Genomic DNA, 24472 nt, shown 5'->3' on the forward strand with positions numbered 1-24472 from the left:
GTTGCTTATTAATAACGTATTGAAAGATAAGTATTATATTCTCATTACATATGTCAAGATTTAAAACATTGGATTGCTATTGTAACACAAAAAAAGATGTTAGTCACCAAATGTCCTACAGGTCCTTTTATTTTTCAGCATTTATAAGTAAAAATAATTAAAAGATTTCATTAAAATTTTGTATTATTTTTAGTTGCATTTTCATTTAATTTTAAATTAATGTTTCTGATTTTTTGTAGAGTTATGTAAAATTTTTGTAACGAAATAGGATTTTGAGTGTTAAAAGTTTAAAAAGCCATGCTCTATATAACGATGTTGTTTGTAGATTAATGAATTTATAAATGTTTAATTGAGCTAGAACAAATTTTTCTAATGCAATGGTGTTATGAGAGTTAAAAATTTAAAAAACCTGTAATGAGATGGAATGTGAACTGGATGTCCAGACCTTGTCGCTAGTTTTCACTAGTCATTAATTTTCTCCATATAATTTGGATGCTGACTGTAGATTACTGAATTTATAAATGCTTAATTGAGCTTGGACAAATTACTCATTTTGAAATTGTACTATGATATTATAATATGAGTTATTCATATATGCTAACAATCTTTGTTAGAAGCAAGACTTGAATCTACAATTTTTGAAATTATTTAATATCCTGATTTAAATTGCATTTAATAATTATTTATTTTGCTGGTGAATGTAAAATCCTTTAAAGATTCTTCTAGATCTGCACAGTGAACTTGTGGGCATGGATAATGATGGTTTCAACTATCAATCCAACAGCAAGATTTTGGATATGTGGATGCATGTTCGTCTTTTTCAAAAACAGTAAAATTAATGTGCACCAGCTCTATGTATGTGGTGATCTTTAGTAATATTCAGATCATCACATACATGGGGCTGGTGCACCCTGCTCATCAAGTCAAGATACGGTTGTCATTTTGGCATGGTTACTGACAGTAAAAGAAATACACTGATAATAGAATGCAAATCTCTGGTAAGTTGTCTTGCAATATATTAATTTTTTAATGAAATAAATTTTTAAAAATAATTTTTTATTTTCATTGTTTTTGTTATTTTTAGTTTATGTAAGACTTGATTGGTCGTTAGGTGATAGTTTTATTTTGGATACGATAAAAAAATTAATTTATAGTTAATATAAGACTTGATTTGTCATTAGATGATAGTTTTATTTTGAATATGATAAAAAAATTAAATTCATTTGAGAATGGAAGATGCTGCATTTCCCTAATTTTATGATTTAAAACTCCATTGACTGAATTTTTTTATGACTGAAATACTTATACATGCTAATACAGATATTTAACACAATTTTCTTTAGACAGCCCAGCTAGCTAAATGAGAAGAATATATTACTAATTTTAACAATAATAATCTATCTATCTTGGGAAAAGAAATGTGTAATATATAGCTCATATCATAATTAGCTCAGGAAAGGTGATAAAATGGTTCTTTTGTTACAAATGTGAGGCTGATTATAGAAAGGATATTATATAATAGTCTACATTTTCGATGATCCGATTTCCATTTGTATGTATCCCTTGTATTGAGTTGCTTATCTTTCCATGTGCATCAAATAATTATTTTTCAAATCTTGTGAACTAAAATTAAGTCATTCATAAATATAATTCTCTACGAAAGTTATGTAGTACATATAAATGTTTCAAGTAATTTATGTTGTCTTTTGTTGAATCAAAACAACATGATTTCATTATAGAATCTATTTATTGTATTAGGTAATAGTTAAATTTGTATACTTTAATTTTGAACAATGTAAATTAAGTATTTTCCAAATAATCCAAATCTCAAACAAAACTTATATATTACTGATTATACACGAGGGGCCATGCTCTGATCAAATGGAAACTTTTTTACCAGAAAGCTCATTAGCTATTAAGAAAATAGAAATGAATTTTAAGCTACAAAGTCTTGCATAACCCATCCCAACAAAGGATGAAAAAAATATTCAACTAGATTTTACTTTAATTTTGGAAAGTCAAGATTGCTATGAAAATAAGTGCATGTAAATATTTGAATTATGTGTATGGCAATAATTTTCTGAATTATTTGAAATTTTTATTTTTATTTTATGGTAGTTTTCAGGATTTTAAAAAGATTAGTGTAGTCACTTCTAATATGGTTTTAATTGACAATTATTTCATCTGTAAAAAAAATTATCAAAAAAATTTGGATATATCTATTAAAATATTATGTATTTTATTGTGAATTTTCTTATTTCTGCTTTATACTAATTTCTTTTTTACTAAGTTGCTGAAATCAGATTTAATGGATATAATAAGTAAGGGCTCAGAGTGATTCTAGTTACTTGGATATTATTAATGATATTCTTTTCTTATGAATAATTATTGTTTGATGAGTATGAAATTTTGCTTGTTTAATATATGTTTTTCAAATCAAATTCTCAGGCAGTAGTAATCGCTCCATATTTTTACTGCTGCAAATTTTTATATCAGCTGCAATGTGTATTACTCTATGCACACACACACACACATAAATTTAAAAAAAATAGATTGAAAATGCACCAGTAATAAAGTTATTGTAGTTATTGATATGTTCATTTTGAACAAGTTTGAGAGCACTTCAATTAATGTATTATCTGATCATTTAATGAGAGTTAAATTTGTTTTTATTTCTAATTCTGAACCTTTAAATAATTTTTCACAATATGAGAATTCTGAAAATTACAAGAAAGCTTCGCTCAAACACCGCAGCAAGTAATAAAAATTAAAGTTTGTATTCTTATAGATAAGTGCAAGGAAAACATTTTATAACTGTTACTTTTTTGCTATGGGGGGCCCATATAAAAATGTAACTTTTTTTTTATTTTGATCTATAAAAGTTAAAATATTTTCATACATTTTAGCACTTTATTTGATGAAACTTTGCATTTGGAAGTATATGTTTAATTGCAACAACACTTAAGGAAATAAATACTTGCTGCACTTTTTTATAGTAGTATACTATATATATATAAATGATTGATAATTTATTTTTTAAGCCAATGCTATAAAAAAAATTGTATTAATGATCTAAACATAAATTGATGTCTTTCATCATTTTTATTAATATAAATTCATTCTGTTCCCTGAATTAGAATTTTAAATAAATATTTTTATGTTTTGGAAATTCATAACTCTACCATGCATATTCTCAGTAAATATTATCCCAAGTCTTTGAAATAAGACATTATAATTTGTAAAATGTCAAATAAATGTTGCTTTTAACAAGATAACTCCGAAGTTTTATTATATATATGTATAAATTTCATTACTTTTTTTTTACCTATATATGTTTTAGCATCTTGTAAGCCAGTTGTTAAGAATCACAGATTATGAAACTTAGCATTAATGATTATTTGTAATTAATGCAAATCCAATATTTCTATATGGAAAGCTTCTGTATTTCTTTGACAGTTATTTGGAGAGGAAATGGTATCTATATGAGTAGTATATTCTAAAAGATTTAATTTTTAATAAGATAAACATTTATTTATCATTTATATAATTAGTTATTGTATAAATATGTAGAATTTAATAGTTTTATGTATTTCTATTATTATAATATCGTACCCAAAGATCAGTTATTGTTTGATATTTAGTCCATTGCCTTATGTCAGTAATTTAAAGTATCATAGTTACATATTATATTGAGTGCTAATGAATAATAATAATGCAAATCAAAACTCATTTGATTTCTAAGATACTTTGGATAATACAAATTTACCAAAAATATATATAAAAAATTACTTTAACCATATTACATTAGGACCGTAGATAAATACTATATTGAATGTTAACTAATAATCAAACTTATTTGATTTCTAAATCTGGATAAGTTATTTTTGTATATTTACTTTAAAATATGAAAAAAAAAAAAATTACTTTAACCTTATTACATTAGGATATGTAATTATGAATTTGTGCAATAAGGATAGAAAGGAAATGTATTTGTAAAGAGAGTCAAAATGAAAAGACACTTAGTTCATTGTTTATTTTATTTTCATACTGAGAAAAATACTAAACATCAAACTGAAAATTTATTTGTGATTTAACAGAGACAAAAATTAAGGAAGATTCGGACATGAGAGAATCTTCACAATTTATTTGTGTCAGTGTTTCTTGTAACTAGTTTTTCTTTTAATGCTTCAAACAGTTTATCTCTGGAGAGAGACAGACTTCTATTACACAGAATCAACATGGAATCTTAAACAAAAGCACCAATGATACGAAATATTGTGTGGTTTATCATTCACATGAAAAATTTTAGTTGACTTTTTAAAAAATATAAAAAAGGTGTTTTTTTTTTTCATCTAAAAAATCATGATTGGGAACTTAACAATTTCTTTTTATAGAAAACACTTTCTTAGAAAGATATATGACTATATAACATTCGAAGGCTCGCAATACACACTTCCTGGTTATTATATAACATATAAACAGAACTGGATAAAACTGCAATTCTCGAAAGTGACAAGCATCAACTTAAATATTGTAATGACACCATAGCATGTTTTTCATAGAGATATAAGGGCAGGATAAATATGCAATAAATGTAGCTAACTAAACATTTAAGTTCAAGAATTCTAATGTGATGAAAATTACTTTGTATCATAATTTACCTAATTTTCAAAAAGCTTTATAACTAAACATTTTCTAATGTAGCACCATAATACAATATTCATAATTGAGCTTTGGAGAATTATCAAGCAAAATGCATTCATTGCTTCACTGTGACAGTGGTACATTTAATCTAAAGTGCAACAATTTGAAAGCAAATGGTGAAGTCACTGCATGTGCATTTTTTGCAAAGTGGGATTTTACAGGTGTTAAGCTTTCTTCATTCTAAATTAAAGAATTCTACTCTTTACAATGACAGATTAGTTCATATTTAATGTTCTTGCAAAATTATGGGAATATTTTTTTTATGTGTCAAAAGTTTGACTTGTGAAATATTATAGCCAGTATTTTTTTAAACGTTTAAAATAATTTATTTCTATTACCAAGGAAAATTTATAGGAAATAATTTTAGTATCTTTAAATATTTTTAGAAATTATATTGCCAAATAATTTCAATGCAAATGGAATGAAAAATTAATCTGAAACTTTTATGTAATCTTTTGAATTCTCATTAAATTTTTGTTTAATTGTATTTTGAATAAATAATTGACCATTATTTTCATACATGATGATTAAAAGAAAATATTTTATGTTGCATGTTCCACAGGAAAAAAAGTACAATCGTATCTAAATACAAGGAAAAATCAAAAATTTTGTAATTTCAAACAATAACTGTCATATTACCTTTCAATTTTTTTAAACTTTAGATGCTTTATTTGCTAATGTTTTTCGACTTAATAGTGCTAGAAGAAAATATTACTATCCTCAGTTTCTTACTTCTCTTGCTTTTAGTCGATATTTTAAGATAAGATAAATATATCCAAAAACAACTATATATATTTGAATAAAATGAATATATTAATTAAAATATGTATGCACTATAAACAAAATCATCTTAAATATAAGTGGAGAAGAGGGAGGGGGGGGGCAGTTATTTTAGAAAAGAAAACATTGATAGAAATCAAATAATTAATTTTACACTTCATTTTTTTTTGAACTAGTCCACTTCTTGCACTCCAGTAAAATTTCAACAATAATGAACAATAGATAAACTAAATATTATGTTTGGTACCATTTGAATACAACACAAAATTAAAAATTCAATAAATTTACAAAATAAAACCATAATAATGACAAATAGATGCAATAATATAGTATGTCTCTTAAAAACTTTTAATTATATACCAATTGAATTAGTCTTCAAATCCAACATTCCTCAAAAGCTGGGAAAAGCATCTATTATAATGACATATGGATCTTAAGAGGCTACAAATATTTATTGGTTGGATAAATATTAGAGAAATTTATGACACATCAATAATGTAATACAAGAAGAGAAATTATTATAAGTATCATTTGGGAAATCACATGCTGAAATGTGATGCACTGAATCCAATATTCCATTATAACAATTAATGAAGATACAATGACTGAAAAACTGCTTTAGTGAATATCTGGAAAATTTAGGTTGACATGGAAGGATTTATCTTTGATATATAAAATTTTCAAAATAAGCAAAAATGTTATTTTAGATTATAAAAGAAATAAAAAAAATAGTTTATGAAAAATAATTCTTTTTTGTGATGCAACAACAAATACAATATTTTTTATACTGAACAGGATGAATGATTAAAATATATTAAATATATTTTTAAAAATCTACATGTAAATATATCTTATAGTCAATTTTGATTAATTAACTATATGAGAAAGGATATGCTTAGTATTTTATAAATAATTTGTCGGAAACAAATGAAGCAGTCAGAGAAAAAAATTAACATTGAATAAAATTGGTATTATAAATAACAATATAGAAATATTACATATTTAACCTGCTCTTGGAATTGAAACAAATTTTTTTTATATAACAGTTAAAAATACAAAACAATATAGTAAATGTTAAGAATTTTTTTTCCCGTGCTGACTAGCATACAGTTTTTGTCTTAAAATATACTGCATATGCACATCTAATCAATTTTGATCATAGACCTACTCAGTATTGCATATATGTATATGTCCATAGAAATATGTTAAATTTCAACAGAGTATATTATTTTCGTTCATTTTCACAAGAATAACAGCAGCAGAACAAAATGTAAGATGAGAATTACTTGTTCCATGGGAGTTAAATATTTAGGAAAATAGTTAGCAACATTTTAAAACAAAAAGTAATAATAATAACAATTTCATAGTATATATATATGTATATATATTAGCTACAGATAGGCTAAATATCTTTGAAAACATTTTGGCAAAAATAACACAATGTGCGTCGTGAAAAAGGGACAAAAAGTGAAAAGAAACCAACAAAGGCAATCTAGCAGAGTACAGAGCACACAAATGAAAAGCCAAAAAGTACAGTAACATGAACTATAAAAGTTTATTTTCTACATATAACCGGAAAAACTTGTAGAATGTCTGTTTTCTCTTTTATCACACTAAGGAATGAAACTCTTCAAAATCATCATTTCAGTGTAGAAAGCTCTAATAGAATGAATTAATATTTATTTAATGTCTTTTAGTGAATATTTATATAGATAGTAATAAACATATGATGAGACATTTTGTATGCATTTCATGTTAAAATTATAGTAAGATTTAAAAACTTTATTGAAAACATAATAATTAACATACTTTCCACACTGGCTAGCTGTAAAAAATAAAAATCATTCTTATAAATGTAAATGATGATTAATGAAACTCAAAGATTATAGTTTCTTTATTTTAAAATATAACCCACTCAATGCATAACTTGACCATATATCATTTGAGCATGAAATAAGTCGCAAACAATCAATATCGTAAAAAATTATAATAAAGCTTTTAATTAAATTTTCTGATGAATAACTTTTTTAGATATAATAATGTAATTAATTTTACTACTTAAAGTTTTAAAAAAATAATATTGTTGACGTAAAATGGCATTTTAAAGCAGAGTTAAGAAATGTTACAACAAAATGTTTTGTTAGTTTTATTTGTTTATTTATTTAGTTAATTTTGCTGGAAATTTTCATAAAATAGATTTAAAGTAGGCTTCACATATTCTTGATTTTTCATTATGATCATTTACTTCATGTCATGCATAATTTTCGATTTATTCATTATTTTCAGTATTCTAAAAAAATATTTTCAACATTTACTGAAAATGGGCAATATTTATTAATAATGGAATTTTCATTCATTTTTAAACATATAAAAATTAGTGCACTAGACAAATTAATATGAACTTTTCACTTGTTATTTCTAATGCCTTTTACTTGGTTTATAATTCAAAACCACACAATAATTCCTTTCCTTTTTTAGAAAAAAATAATAGCGCTTGAAATCTAATAAATGAACCATTTTAATTTTTGTTGTTGCCATCTCTCTAAAAGTGATAATAACCAAAATAAGAATAGTGTTATGACAATATCTAGAATAAATGTATGCTGTAAATGCATAAAATTAAACTGTATGTACAGACATGAGAGTATTGGTACAACTTGTTATCTTACATCTTTGAAGGCAAGAGGAAAACAATATTTATGAGCTATGTAGTTATTAGATTTCACAAAATGCATACCTTCCATAAGACTTTCATTAAAAATTCAGGTTTTTAATAAAATACTTATTAAAACAGAATTATTTATTAAAAATTTATATTATCACTGGTGTTGCATAATTTGTAAATTAATTTAATTCTGAAGTTTGATTTAACAAGAACAAAGTTAATTTAGTTATAGATACTAAATTATAAAATTAATAAAAAAGAAATGATACACCTCATATTCTGTATTGCAAATTTGTTTTCAACAATACATTTTATGGGTCTATCTAATATGAATATATCTAAATATTATCAAAAAAGTTGAAGAAATATTAAAAATAAATAAAATTTCCATTGCAAAATTATCATAGAGATTTTTCAAATTATATAAATTTATTAAAAGTTGAGCGACAGATTTATTTAAGTTTTTATAAGTGATAAAATATTTGTGGTTACAGCATTTTGAAGTTATAGAAAACCATTTTTAAAGTAAAAAATGTTTTCAGAGCAGAGCAAATATCATTTAGAAAATATTTAGAATAAAAAGTTATACAGGAAACTTATTTTTATCTAATTATGTATATTATAAATTTTAATCACATTTTCATATTTTATAATAAAGTTACTAATATGTAACTACTTGAGCAGAAAGCAGAAAGATCCATAATAACTCTTTCAGCTGTGTTGCAGTAAAAATGGATATTTAATAAAATTTAATTATTTTTAACAATTTTAACTGCCATCTAATTGAGCACTTCTGAAAACAGTTTTACAGTTAAGTGTGTTTTAAAACTCACTGATGTATTGAGGAAAAAAATTCAAAAGCATAATTATAATTTGTAAAATTTTTTTAAAAAAATAAATGACTAAAAAGAAATCTAATAACTTATAAGAAACCTAATATATACTAAACTCAGCATTGCACAATTCTATTCAAATTATATATGATTACATGTAAAAGTTTCATTTAATTGTGTGATAAAGAGAAAACAATGATTTCCTTTTTTAAAATTTCTGTACAGGCGCTGAATTCATTATCTAAAACACTTCAAACAGTATTGATCTAGCTTTACATTGGATTAATGAACAATCTAACCAGAGTTCCTCTCCAACAATATACAAACAAGCTAACTTTGGTTGCATTCAACAACATATTTTTTTTTGCTTTTTTTTTTAAATGTGGTTTCTGTTTTGTTTTGTTTTTCATTGAGCAATGCATCCGTTATTGCTCTGTCTTGACAAAGCTGACAGTTCCTGCACGAGCAAAGTACTCGAAGCGTCCGTCCCCAACTGTCCTTATGATGGGTCGGAATTTCAATGTAACTCCAGCACCGAATACCGCAGAGAAATTTAAGCACAAGGTGCTTTTGGCACGTGTAAGGCAGTGAGACACTGAGAAAAATTTATGTCTGGTCCTGAAGCTTCAACAATTGTCTATTTTAAACAACAAGTATATAACACACACACAAGGGAGAAATTTTTCCTGGTTTCTGCTGCATTCTTTCTTTAAAAGAGAAAGAAAGGAATAAGAACAAAGAGTGAAATAGTTTTGTTGGAACTACTTTGCAGATCATTTCCTCAACTGCAGCAGATACCAGCAAATTTTTACTGTACAGGTTCTCACAGAATGAGGCTTCTGATACGTGATGTCTCATAAAATCCAGATGTTTTATTTTAAATTTTTTATATTAGAATGATATGGAGATAAAGCAAAGTTTAGTTGTCTGCAAGCACCAAGACAGAAGCATTAAACCACACATGAAAGGTGTGCATACAATCTCTTTGGTGGTAGGGAGGGATGTCCCTAAAACAGTAGTATAGACCCCAAATATAGAAGAGGACATGTGTATTTGGACTAAGTGCAACATAGAGCTGTGTGCAAAGTAGGTCATTACAAGCTTTCAAAAAATTCTTTCTGTGTTTATTCAAACTGTTGCTGCAGTTGAATGGATATTAACACTCTTTTTTTGCAATATTATCACAGCTGCAAACCATCATACAAACAAAAGTTCCTTGCAGTAACTCACTTTTGCAAACTAAAAAGTGTTTTTATAAGACTGTTGTTGCTGATCTTTTCAGACCTAATTCTAAACTGACTTAGGCTTGATACCTGAAGACTAGAAAGAACTTGCACATGGATCGTTCACAGGCAAGCTTAAATTATAACTAATTATCCTCTGTAGCATTATATTAAGCTGTTATTTTGGTCATGGGCTAATTTCTAACAAAACTTGAAGCAACATTTTCTGGAAGATTTTGTTTGCTTCATGAACATCAATTTCACTCCCTGAGTTCTGTCAAATGATGGGTAATAGTAAGAACAGATACATTCATTGGTGGTACCACTGCCAATATTTTATTCTTTTTTCCTCATGGGATTCTCACTGCACTCAGAAACAAAACAGTTCTAAAATTGCATCGTTATGCATCACATTTCCGGAGAAAAAAAAAGTTACAAAACAAATACAAGATTTTACTTCTTTTATAGATATGCTGATATCTAATGGCAAATAAAAGAAACACTTTGAATTTCCCCAAAATCATAGTCTACTGCAAAATCAAGAAAATAGAACTATTGCACAGAATTCAATGGAAATAGTTTCAAGTGCAAGTTGTTTCTTTGGGAAAGAAGGATATTTTCTTAAAAGAAAAACCAAACTTACAGAAACAGCTTGAGATAACTGGATGAAAATAATAATAATAAATAAAAGGCTAGCAACTGTGTCCTAGAATAGAAGCTATAAAATGCTTTCACATTTGTACTTTTCATCCTATAATATAAAAATGAGGAATCCGAGACTTGTGGAACACAAGTTTTTGATTGAAACTCTATACAGTGAAAATTTTGAGCACAGTCACTGAGTGAAGTAGTGTTTTGATCAGTAGTGTAAAACACAACATTTGCAGACTAACTGTGAATCTTTTCAAAAATACGTTGAAAATTAGAAACAGAGAACTGTTTTCTGCATAATCCATTTATTTATTCAGTTGTCTATCTACCTTCAATGAGATTCAGGGCCCTATCACTCCCTGTGTGCACAGAAATAATAGATTCTTCTCCAATGATGACTAAGAGAGAGGTGAATGAATAAATGAGGTGGGGTAGAGGATGCTGTGAATTGTCCTATTCTTCTCTTTTTATAGGTTTTCTTCCTATTTATGGAGAGACTGGACGGAATAAAAATGCTGTGTGGGAGGTGGGCATAATTGATCTTCAGCTTTTTCATCTAACTGATGTTTCCCAGGGCCATTATCATATGGCCCTTGGTTCTTGTTTAGTAAGAGTTCTTTCTTCAAATGAAGCTGAAAACTTAGTAAATGCCATTTTTCTCCAGTACCACTGCAACAAACTTCGAGAGACGTGTCGAAGTTTATCGATCTTCCGAAAAGGAGCAAAAGCCTCTCGGGTTTACAGGCTAAGCCTAAAATGATTAACATCTGCAGAGAATTCTTCTAATGTTCTGTAATGTTAAACTTGATATTCTGCTTTCCTGGTATCTACAGAAAAAAAATCGTAATTCAATTCTTTTATATTTAAACATACATCAATTTAACTTTTTGAAAGAACAATTTTTCATACCATTAGTACAGTAACAGATATTAGGTAATTAGACTTAAAAAAAATCATTTAAATTTATAACATAAAATTTTTTATAATGGGAAGTATGGGCTTTCATTGATCATGAGTCATTATTAGATAGAAAGAAGCGTATTTATACATATAGTGACTCTTTATATATTATATTCATCAAATACTTTTATATATACATATAGTAAATGTGTAAAATGCATTAAGAGTATAAAATGCTATTAATATTTATCATGGTTAGATATTTCACATGATTTATACAACTCAAGGCTTTAGAAATGGTTAAAATTTTTTGTATAAGAATAGAAAATCTATCTTTAATAAAAATTACAAAATTTATATACGGAATCATAGTATTAAATGCAAATGTTTGATGATTTTAATTTAGGCATCCAATTTTTGTGTATAAAAATGCATGCACATTTGTGTATAAAAGTTTGATTTTCATTCATTATTTTAAACATATTACAGAAGAATGAACAAATTTATTAAAAAATAGTTCAAAAGCAGTGCCAAATCATGAGTATTGTAACTTGTGACAGATTTTTGACTAGAATGTCTGTTGAGGGCCTAGGTTAAAAAATTTTATTAGTCTAATTGCTAACTAAATAAATCTATAAAAAAAATAAGTTTATGAATTATAAGGCTAAAAGTAGGACTATAGGGTATGTTTAAATTCAATTATTAAAATAATTATTAATTAGATTAAAGTATACTTAATTACTTATTTATAATATATCAGAATATTATTAAAACATAATCAGTTATATCCTATTTTACTAGACAGGTCTTGTAGAATAATAATATGTAAATGTTATAAATGTAAGTAAAGACATCATTAATTAATCATGGTTAATTTTTTAAAAATTTATTATCATTCTTTTATGGTATACTTATTAAAAACAAAAATATATAAATTTTCATTAAGTTACTAAATTAAATGGATGTACACCATTAAGGTACTGATTAAGATAAAAATTTGTTGAAACATAACATTAAACTTTCCAGTTAGTAAAAAAGATTCCTCCAATTAAGCACTGTCCGAGTTCTCAAAATGTTTAATCTGCCATTTATTGCAATACTTATGATAAAAATTTCCCTCATTTTATTAAAAAAAATTACATGATTCATCAAAAATTTCTTATAATTTTTGTGTGGGGTAGAGAAAAAAAATTATTCATAAAAAAAAAAAAAGAAGGCAGAAAACTAATTATTCTTTATTTTTAATTGCTTGATTTTAGAGACGAAAAATATTTGCAGAGTGAGAAAATTTGGATTGCAAGATTTAAAATAAGAATATCTATCGATCAGGGTATTCAAGAGTGCTTTTAAAATAATTTAGATATACAGAAGAGAAAATTTGGATCTTGTGAATATTACTTTTCCTTTTAAGCACATATAGAACATACAGAATTTAAAAAAAATTAAGATAAAAGACCGTCAAGTATTCATCACACAGAAATGAAGTTCTTTAACAGTTCAAAAGCAACCAGGATTAAAAAACAAAATTATATCAAACCCTACAATCTTACCTATTGTACAGGCTTCCTCAATTGCTAATTGCATAAAAAGAAAAAGAAAAATATAGATTAAGTTTCAAAAGAAGAATAAAGAAACGGATAGGTGTTTAAAATTTTCTAGAGTTTACTTGTTTCTCAATAAGAATAAAAAATAAATAAATAATAATAATAAACTTCTATACATGTTACATATTATTAAATAAAATCTCGAGAAAAATATTCCATTACTTAGAATATATATTATAATTGATATACTTGGCTTCATTTGGGATTAAAATTCTTTTGAATATAATATATTTAATGTAGAAATTATTTTCATGTAAAATATTATAATATACAAAACCCTTTGCAAAACATATTATACATATAGACAATAAAAGATAAAAAAAAAAAAAAAAAAAAAAAAAAATAGAGCTGGAGATATTCAGTCTTAACATTGCTCAGCAATAAAAGTACTTAGAAAGGCTGCACAAAAATGAAGTTGTAATTGTTAAAAAGGTAAAATTTCTAAGATGATGTAAATTTTTTCTGAATAATTTCATCCGAAATTTCAGTAGAAAAAAAGGCAAAATATTGTTTAATTATTCATAACTTGAAATCACTGACATTGTCAAATATCTTTTTCATTTGCTTACAAAGACTTTACTTTTTTTGCTTCTGTTTGAGTGATTGACTTATGCTTGCTTTTAAGTATTTTTAAAAATCATTATTGAAAAAAACTTGGTAAAAAACATATATTAAAATGAAATAGTAGTGGTGGAGCAATTTAAGGTTAATAACAATTTAATTTTTTAAAAAATGAGAAACAATTAAAGGGAATATTGCACAGTAATGAAATTGATTTCATTGAAATGGTAAAATTTAACATAGTTTAAAATATTTTATCTGGAATAATTTTCCTTGTACTGTTGGGAAAAGATTAGAATTTGGTTAGAACTTCTAATTAACTGCATATATTTTTTAATTTTTAAACTTATTTGATATAATTTTTTAGGAAGAGATGTGGAACTTTTATGCATACATAACTACAAAAAACTATTCTTTAACATTACAATTGTTAAATAGTCAAAGAAAATTACAGAAAAAAGTTAATACAAGGAGATCTGATATGGGAATTAGGAATTTATAATGCATACAAAAAACTGAAAAAGGCAAAAAATTGATAATAATATTGATAAGGCAAATTTTGTCCAAAAGATATATAAAAAAGGAATCAATGCATTAATAGTTAATATAGACAGAAATGTAAGATTCATTTTAGAAAAAACGAGTTAACATTTTTAGAAGACTTTTCATTCATTTATATTTAAATAATGGGGATATTTCAGATGAAAAAGAGCAGTTCAGAATTTAAAGTTATCCTAGATTTTATTTACTTTATAAAAACTCTATAATGAGAAATTTTCAAGAAATTAGTTGATGCTAATAAAACAATCCTGCAACTAATTTTCAAAAATTACATTTCTGAAATTTTTACATAATTTTCCTTGATTAATTTTTCTTAGGCAGATTTAAGTCTTTATATATATATAAACTGCATACTACTGCAAAAACTTACTTAATTTTAAAGGGGGGGGGGGAGGGTTTAAATCATATTTTAATCATTTAAACAATCAAAATAAAAACTATATAAAATAGTGCAATGGCAATTTTTAAATCAAAAATGTATTAACAAACATTGAAGTATTGTATCACAAATAGAATACAATAAAGTATTAATTAATGGTGGACATTTAAAGTGACAAATATAATTTAAAATTTGAGAAACCTATTTCAAAGAAAACAATTCATAATGTATTCTTAAATTTTTTTTCCCTTCAATACTAATGTATAATTAAGCTTTTTAAATAGAATTCCAGTAAATAATATGGATTTAATCCTTGCTAATGTAGTTACAAACATCACATGCAAAATTATTAGACTTGCTTTAATAAAGTAAACAAAACAAATAATTCCAATATTGACATAAAATCATATTATAATTTGTAAATAAAAAAAACAGAACTTAAAATTTAATAAAAAAATAATAAAATAAGATATAATATATCTAATAAAAGATTTCATATGCATATAATTTTTATATGCAAATAAAATTAAATTATTGTGAAAAATATGAAGCAAAAAATAAATAACTATTTTAATCAATGAAGAATTTTGCTACCATTGCAAGAGAAATTTTGCCCCCCTTTTGTTTGTTTTTTTCGATATTATCAATTATTTTATGCTTATCATATGAGTGTCGTAATTTTATATTTTAGGACTTCAGCAGCACAAATTTGTAATGATTTTTCAGGCTACATACAAATCTTTTTTTTCTCAATAATAATAATAAAAGGAATGCTTCAGTGTGAAAGCATAACAAATTAACAAATGCATTAGGAATATAGACAGAATTTATAAGATTTTTGTCTTATGTCTTATAGCATTTGTTTTTATTTCTGGAGATAGTTCTATTTTTAATTTAATACATGGTTTTTAGCAGTTTTAATTAAGCAGAATTCAGTTAATTTTAAAGATACCTTTATGCACTGTTTTATAAAAGTCTAATCAGTGAAATTAAACATAATTTTTTTTTTTTCATATAACAATTTTGTCCAGACAGATGTAAAAATTTAAGAAGCACAATTTTCTGAAAGTTAACACTAGCATTATTTTATTTGTGTAACTTAATTTTCTATCTTAATTTAAAAGCTTTTGCATTTTTTAGCATCTACTTATCTTTAACTGACAAAAAGTAAAAACACTTTTCAACCTTTTAAAATAATTTGAATGTTAGTTAAATTTTTTTTTTCAAAATCCATCTTTGTTCAATATATCAAAGAAACATCCAAATTGCAGCAGAAACAAAGTATTAAAAAGCAAATTTCCATTTTGATGGAAAACAATACCGAGTCTAAACTAAAATACAGATTCAGTATTTTAATGCAGGGCAAAAGAAGCAAGAGCTAAAATGATAATAAAAAAAGGTGTTTGAAGCAAAATTAATTGAAGCATTTATAAACTTGGTGAGAAAAAGATTTCTATAAAGACACACATAGAGGGCACAAGATGTGTTTAAAAGTCTTCCACTTTTATATGCTCTTGTAAAAATGTTTTAAAGTCTATGTATAAGTTATTGATCAGATAATTTTCTATGCTAACTGCTACAATAGCACAAAGGAAAAAAATATTTACAAACAAAAATATTTTATATAAATTTTTTGGTTAATTAGTAAAATATTTGCAGTTAATTGGCACACTTTTAATATTTTGGTCATTGAAATAAAAAAAAAAAAAAAACAATAAAGAGATTGAATGTTTCATAAGTAAAATAGATATGGCATGGTTTTTAAAATTCGAAGTTGGATATTAAATTTGAAATGGAAATATCAGACAAAACTATCCTAAAATTTTTAATTCAATTAAATGATAGTATTTTTTAATTTTATTTATTCAACTTATTTACAGTTAAATAATAAAAACTTATAAAATGTGATTGCAATATATTTCTGTTTTCTGATTTTCATTTAATTACATTTATTTAATTTAAAATTACAGTTTAACTTTGTATCCTATATTTTTATCTTTCAGAACAGAGGTAAAGGTATAAAATTTTGGAGTTTCACATACTATTATAGCATTTAGTTAATTAAAGAGTAAAATTCAAGAGACAAGTCCATTCAAGTTGACAAGCCTATTGGTATTTGGTACTCTGATATATACTTACAAAAACATTATGGGACTATGAACAAGAATATCTGTACAAGTGCAATAAAAGCTAAATAAATTAAACATATAAAGCATAAGTTTAACTAATGTATAACTGTTTTTGAAGTTAACATTATGAAGTCCTTATTATTATAATTATTTTAAAATACCTTTCTTTCATTCACTCATTAAAATTGAAATTACACGATCAAAATTATATATTTACAATAAACATAAAGAAATATTTAAATATACAAGACAATAAAATGTTAATTATATATATATCGTATTTCCATTCTATTTGTGTTCATATATCCAATTTCTAAATCGTTTGAGATAGGTATACATTTTCAGATGTCTATATCTATCTAATTATGATGCCTAAACTGGTGAGCAATGTCATGGTTCTGTCAGTCATAGTAAAATATTCTTATCACACTAACATTCTCAACCAAAAATATTTCCATACTGAACACTGATCTTTCTCTAGGTAATCATTGAAACAATCTAACTTATTTAAGGCAGAGATATTCAACGTTTCTTAATTTAATCACTCTAAATCACTAAGTATGAAACTTTATTTAAAATGTTTAGTCAAGAATAATTTACTAAATCTGAATTATAAAAGAGTGCATGAAAATTTAGGCATCATTATTTTTTCAGCCTATAAAATGCAATTCTTTATTAGAGCCTTTTTCTAATTAGAAATATATAGGGTATCTATTTTTATTGTGTTTGAATAGCTAATTTCTAAAATATTAGTGATATATATATAGTTTATATACTTCCAGTAAGAAAAATGCTATATATGATGAGAAGAATCATATTTTATTTGTTCGAGTCAATAAATATATTTCTCAAAAAGTCACGAAATCTAACTTATATATAGTTCCACAAACTTATCAATTATATTTGATAAAATATTTTTAATACTGTAACATAAAGAAAACATATAAAGCAAAAATTTAACTAATATATAAACATAACATTTTTATACTATAACATATAAGAACAATTCTCCTTCGACTGAAACTAATGAAATGTTAAAAATCACAATTATAGATGAATTTTATAGATAAATTCGAGGCCTCGAGAGAAATATAATGGGATCATTCACAGAAACTGAAATATTTACTGTTATGTTACCATTCCAATTAAATTTTAATATGAACACTAATTATGTTAAACAGCTATAACTCGACCAATTTCATCCTTCATCATATGTTTAAGAGTATTAACAGGTTTTTATTAAACATGAAAGATAGGATTATTAGACCTATAAAAAAAAAAGTTAAAATTCATAATTTTTGCAGAAATACATTTATTGACTCAAGAAGCATACATTAAGTTTAAAGCATTTTTGCAATTAGAAATCCAACAGTTTAGAAATTAGTTATTGGCTCACAACAAGAACAGATACACTGTATACCTATTTCTGACAGTTTAAAAATTAGCTTTTGGGCCACAATCATATGGACACCCAATATATTACAGGTAAAAAACTAGTTTCTTGTGTCTAATATTTTTTAAAAAATTACAATTATTAAAAAGCAACATGACCCAAGCAACATTTATGCTATTTTACAAATATTTTATATCAACATTATACAAAGCAACAATATGGATTTAGCATACATTTTAATGCAGCTGTGGGAATAATAAAGGGAAAAGAAAGGCACATTGAGCAGAATATTGACAACCATCCTAAGTTATCCAAAAGAAAAGTAACACTGTTCAGCATTTCATGAAAAGAAATGATAAAAGCTCAACAAGAAAAATTCAACAAAAACAGCTGTGCTTTTAAAAAGGTTGAAATTTGCCATTTAATCACATTTGTGACAACAGATAGGATAGTAAAGGCTACACCAAGATTTATAGAGAAAACATGAAAAATCGGATCACCTTTTTTTCTCCTTTGTTGACACGGAATCCAGTTGGTTGGAAGGAAAAAATGTTAAGTTAAATTTCAGTCACAGTAAGTTCAAAATTACTACTAACAAAATAAGGTTTTTAATAGAATTTTGTGATATATTGCCATTTTTATACTTGTAAAGTGCAAGATATGAAAAAAAATATATAACAATAAAAATAAACTGATAATTTAAAATGAGAATTTTAACAGCTGAGGTCAGAATTAGTATTTCAAGTTCTCTGAAATACTAATTTATAATTGTTATATTGGGTGTGTTAATAACTATTCAATTCTTTTGAACAAAATTGATATTTATGGAAATATAATTCTTTCATTTTTAAAAAATAAATAAGAATAACTCATGCCATCATAGAACAAGTTACTATAGCTAAGATTTGATGCAAATCAATTTGATACTTTCTGTTACATTTGAAATGAAACATATCATATATAAGAATCACACTGACTCTCAAGTTTTACTTTATAATGTAATTTTATGGGTAATAATTAACATTAAAGACTATATGCAGTACATTCAAATTGAAAAAGTAGTAATTTCTAAGTTTAAAAATTAAAAATATAGGAAAGGCATCCTAATATTTAATAACAAAAAGTATTTGACATTTTTATGTTAAAATTTTATCGATTGCACAATAATGTAAAATGCCATACGTTTAATGTTGAGATATGCATAAAGAGAAAGCATAGAGCTAAAGCTTAGAAAGAATGTTATCACAATAAGAACTTTGAAATACTTTTTAAAGAATCAAACTGCTTTAAACCTTTTAATCTGTAAATATTTAAGAAAATGCAGAAGAAAAATTAATCTACACAAAATATTTTTGAATTTCTGGTTAAACAAACAAAACAAAAATTACAAAATAACTGATATTAATTTCAATTATTTATTATTTTATGTGAAATATTAATATATATCTAAAAAAGATCACTATTAGTATATTGTGTTTATTTCACAAATTTTCATTTAAAGAATTTTTAATATTATTCAATAAAATAATTATAGGATAATTTTAGTGAATAATCATTTTAATCTCCACTTGACACAATTTAAATAATTAAAATATTTCACTATCATGGCAGATTCAAAATGGAAATAATTAAATCTTTTCACCATGAAGCAACAATTATAATTTGCAGATACTTAATTTGCATTTATAACTTAATGAATAAAAAGATTAACTAATAATTATTAATATTTTTACAGAGATTTAGTTTTGATTTAAAAAACAACAACAACAGAAATTTCTAAAAGAGGGAAGGATAAAAAAAAAATCTGTAGATAAAAAATGCTATACAAATACTTAAAAAAATGATGCAAATACTAAATTTTATTAATTTATCCACTATCTTATGTTTATAAACACACACAAAAAATTTAACTACACCCAACATAACTGCACAGACATTAACACAATTTTGCTTCTAGATAATTCTTTTGTAACTATCTAAGTGTGCTTCACTATCATATCTAATTTGTACAAAACAAAACACTGAACAATTTTTGCCAATTAAAATATGTAAGCAGGAATTTTAATAATTCAAAGTATTTTCAAATTAACAGAAAGGGAAACAAATTTGTTGCATATGCATTATAAGAAATATAAAATTTTAAAGAGTACCTTTACAATAACATAAAATCTTTTTCTCTAGCTAAAATGAAATGATTAAAATAAATGAAAGGAAATAGAAAGGTTCTCACTTTTTGAGCGGTACAGGACTACCTCCGTGTGAATGGCCTCCATTTCTTGCGTCTGCTATTGGACATGTCACCATCATGTAGGCTGTTCGGAGATCAGCATAGAAGAAAAAAAAATCATTATAGCAGTACACTTGATTACAAGAGAAACAAATTTAAAATGTTTGAATTTGATATAATAATCTGATATGATAGAATATGCTTTATTTACCTAAATTTCATCAAGCATTCAAACATACAAAAGCTTATATTAGTGAAAGTATTATTCAGAAAAACTTTTTTTTTTTCACTTACTGAATAATATTTTTAGGAAGAATTATTTAAGATCTTCTCTTAAAGTGTATGCAATGAAAAAAAAAAATCAAATCAAATTTTACTTTTCTAACTCTGCATGTGTTAGGTCTAAAGATGATGAATCATTTTAAATAAATGGATTTATTTTAAAAGTTCCAAAATGTGTGCAATTTTCAGCTAATATGGTACAATAAAAAAGATATGATCACTGTAAAAGTATCTTTATTCTATAGACTTATACATAGTGACATGATCCTGTAGCATTCAGACGTTAAAAATTTCTGATCTTGCATTTGTCATTATTGATAACTTATACAGTATAAAAAATACGATTAAAAAAAAAAAGAAGAAAAGGCACAAAAGAGTTTTATGAGACTAAGAGTAAACATTTTTTTAAAACATTTAATCTCTTGAGTTTTTAAGGCTATAATTGAACTAGCTTAAACATTCAGTTGCTATCAGTGGTCCAGAAAAAGATGAATCACTATCCTAAAATTTCAAATTCAAATCATAAACATAAAATAATCAGAAAAATAAATAGAAAAAAAAAATTCTAAAAAAAGAAGACCTACAATATATGTATAAATACCCTCAGCTCAAAACATTATTTCTGTCTTTTAAACATTCTGTGAAAAAAAGGTGTGACTGAAAACCAATGCAATAAATCAGAAATAAAATAATCTTGCAGGCATAAATGTATGAATTAATTCCTTATAAATTTGACTTTAAGAGAATTTATTTCACAAACAGAAATCATAGAAGAGATATAATTCATCATTTTATAATATGCACATTCAACGTATAAAACTATCTACAATTTTTTTATGATAACTTTTGTAATATATAACAAAACTTTAATATTTAAATAACATTTTAAGTTTAAAAGCAATTTATTTATGAATTCATTAAAAAATTCCAAAAGAAGAGTTATAAAAGAAGAGCGATAATACTTACGTATTATCGCAACCAGGTTGGCGCGATTTAAATAATTTCTTTACGAAAAACCACGTATAACACGTAGGGTTGCCGTAAGTAGGGTCGCCAAATTTGGCGATTTATGCGAATTTTGGCCTGGTTGCGTTAATACGTAAGTACCGTTATTTATTAATGTTATAAAACACAAATACGTAGTTTTTGGGAAAAAAGGTTTTTCAGATGAACTAAAGTAATGTTATTCAAAGCATCATAATTAATTAGTCATGGAAGAGTGTAACTTTTTTCATTTAATACATTAGGTTTTTCAATATATTTCAATTAATATAACTGATAGAATTAGGAGAACATATAAAAATTCATAATATTTTAGCTGTATATATATTTATTCAAACTATATAAAATATAATTCTTCATGCCATTTAAAGTGAATTGTCAGTTGTAAGTATATGATTAACTTTAATAGTTTAGAAATTAGTTACTGGACCACAATTAAAATGGACACCCCGTAAATTATTATTTTTATTGCAATCTGTTATCCTATTGTCTGATTTAAAAAAACCCATTAATACACATTTCATTACGACCCAGTTCAATTCTTGGATTGTTTTTTTAAAATTAACATTTAAAGCAATGCAACAAAGTTTTTAACTTCTTAGAACAAAAATATGATATACAGCTTTCAATCACTAATTATTTCATAGACAAACATCAGAAGATTTTGATTTAAAAAAAATTGAATTTTTCAAACAGATTCTGTAAAAATGTTTAAGTAAAGAAAAGCAATATTTCACTAACACACAATAAACTGACTTGTAATACACCAATTAAACAACATTAAAACAGAGTATATAACTGAACTTTTTTGGGTTATCAAGATTTTGTCAATGACTAAAAATATATCAAAAATCAAAGAGGGAAAAAACTTTCAACATTTACTCAACTAATACAATTTAAATTGTGTTTCAGCACATTTGGTTTATCTCCATATGTAATTTTCTCAACTAAATTTATGTCCTATAAGACAGGACACTCCAGATCTTAAACTAGGATCAAATATTTGTTCATTCTAGCCGGTTTACTCATTTTGAAAATTTTCTTGCATTTCAAAATAGAGGAATCCTTAGTTTTAACTATTATGGCTCAATGATCCTTTTTAAGAACATCTTATAGTAGATAAAGTCATAGACTGAAAAGAATTCTAGGCTGAAATATTGAAATCAATGTAAATGTGATCCAATTTTAATATGATTTAGATTAAATTCCAAGAAGGTCTATCGATCAACCTTGTCTATCACATTTTAATCAACTATAGCAAAATATCTGAAATTAAAAAATGTTGCCAAATTCCTTTCAAATAGATCAGTTTTAACTTGTCATTTCATGCTTTGGAGTAAGCCTTACATCCACATAAGAAGATCTGGATTTCTCAAATAATTTTATCCAAGATCCCTTAAAAGTTGTTAAAAGTTTCATTGGCCACAAATAAATCCTAAAATCAAATACTTCTATTAAGCTCTTCATTGCAAATAAGGATGAGTTAATTAATTTTAAATGAAAACCTTTAAATTAAAGTATTAGTAAAGCATTATTAGATAAATGCCTTATGTTTTTTAAACCACTTTAACTTTTGGGGAAGAACTTCATTTTTTCATTTTCCTGCACATATTCCATTCTCTAACTCCTCTAGGATTTAAAAAAAAAATCATGGAAAATGAAGGATTTCCTTGCTATGATGAAAAATTAAGAATTTTTTTTTTTGGAAATAATGCAGCAGGAATATCAGCGAGATCACAATTCAGATATAATAGGATTATAACAAATTAATACAGTTTAAGATATTTTTCAATTATAAAAAAAGACTCAAATTACCTTTCTCTGCTTTTCTTCTCTTTCTTTTATTACATATTTTTACAGCACATACAGATAGTACAATGGCAGCTATAAAGAAAAGGATGCCACCCACAACGCCAGCAGTGATTGCTTTACTTCTGTTTCGATCCTGGAGATCACCTGTGAAACAAACAATAATGTTCCAGCTTTAAAAGTTGTTAAAAAAAGGCTCTATTGATACTTAGAAAATTTATGGTACAAATTATTATTTGGAAAGAGACAACTTTTAAATTTTTCCCTCCTTCCTTAAAAAAATCATTAACTTTAATATTTGATTTTAACAATCTGGGTTCTTTCTAAAGGAAATTATATAGCTGCTTATATTGTTAAAGAAAGATAAAATTAAATTATAGAATTTAAAAGATAAAAAGTATATTATTGTTTAAGCAATATATTCGATACCTTTAGTTAATCTTAAGCTATCTTTCAGTTCATGTCAAATTCACTTTGTCTCAAAAATTTTAAAATAGCATAAATAAAGAAGTTATGGTTCCTCCATGTTGCTTCCCTCTTACTTTCAAATATTCACTTGTCTATGTTCAGTAGTTTAATATGGAAACAAATTTAAATTGCAAATCCTTCTTGAAAACTAAACATTTAAATTGAAAATTAATTTATTTTAACAGATGTCATCTTCTACCATAAATGATTTGTTGGTGCCTGTCTTTAAAAAAAGCTGCAAATGGTTAAAAAAGTATTCTAGATTGATTAAAATTTAATTTGTATAATAAAATGGATAATC

General features: G+C 25.1%; 1 protein-coding gene across 4 annotated transcripts in view; it reads right to left on the minus strand.

Annotated features, from left to right (window-relative positions):
- Positions 1 to 4035: 4035 nt before the first annotated feature.
- LOC129980870 (protein turtle-like) overlaps positions 4036 to 24472 on the minus strand; it is a 228766-nt gene continuing 208329 nt past the window's right edge. For 3 of the 4 annotated variants that reach the window (XM_056091316.1, XM_056091313.1, XM_056091317.1), the window contains 3 exons: positions 23710 to 23850; positions 20614 to 20695; positions 4036 to 11683 (listed from right to left, as the gene is read on the minus strand). In XM_056091316.1, the coding sequence (XP_055947291.1) occupies positions 11617 to 11683; positions 20614 to 20695; positions 23710 to 23850 (290 nt within the window). In that variant the 3' untranslated portion in view covers positions 4036 to 11616. Of the gene's footprint in view, positions 11684 to 13306; positions 13331 to 20613; positions 20696 to 23709; positions 23851 to 24472 lie in introns of all 4 variants that reach the window. The other variant, XM_056091314.1, reaches the window with a different exon arrangement.

This window comes from Argiope bruennichi, chromosome 8 (assembly GCF_947563725.1).
Source record: "Argiope bruennichi chromosome 8, qqArgBrue1.1, whole genome shotgun sequence".
NCBI lineage: Eukaryota > Metazoa > Arthropoda > Arachnida > Araneae > Araneidae > Argiope > Argiope bruennichi.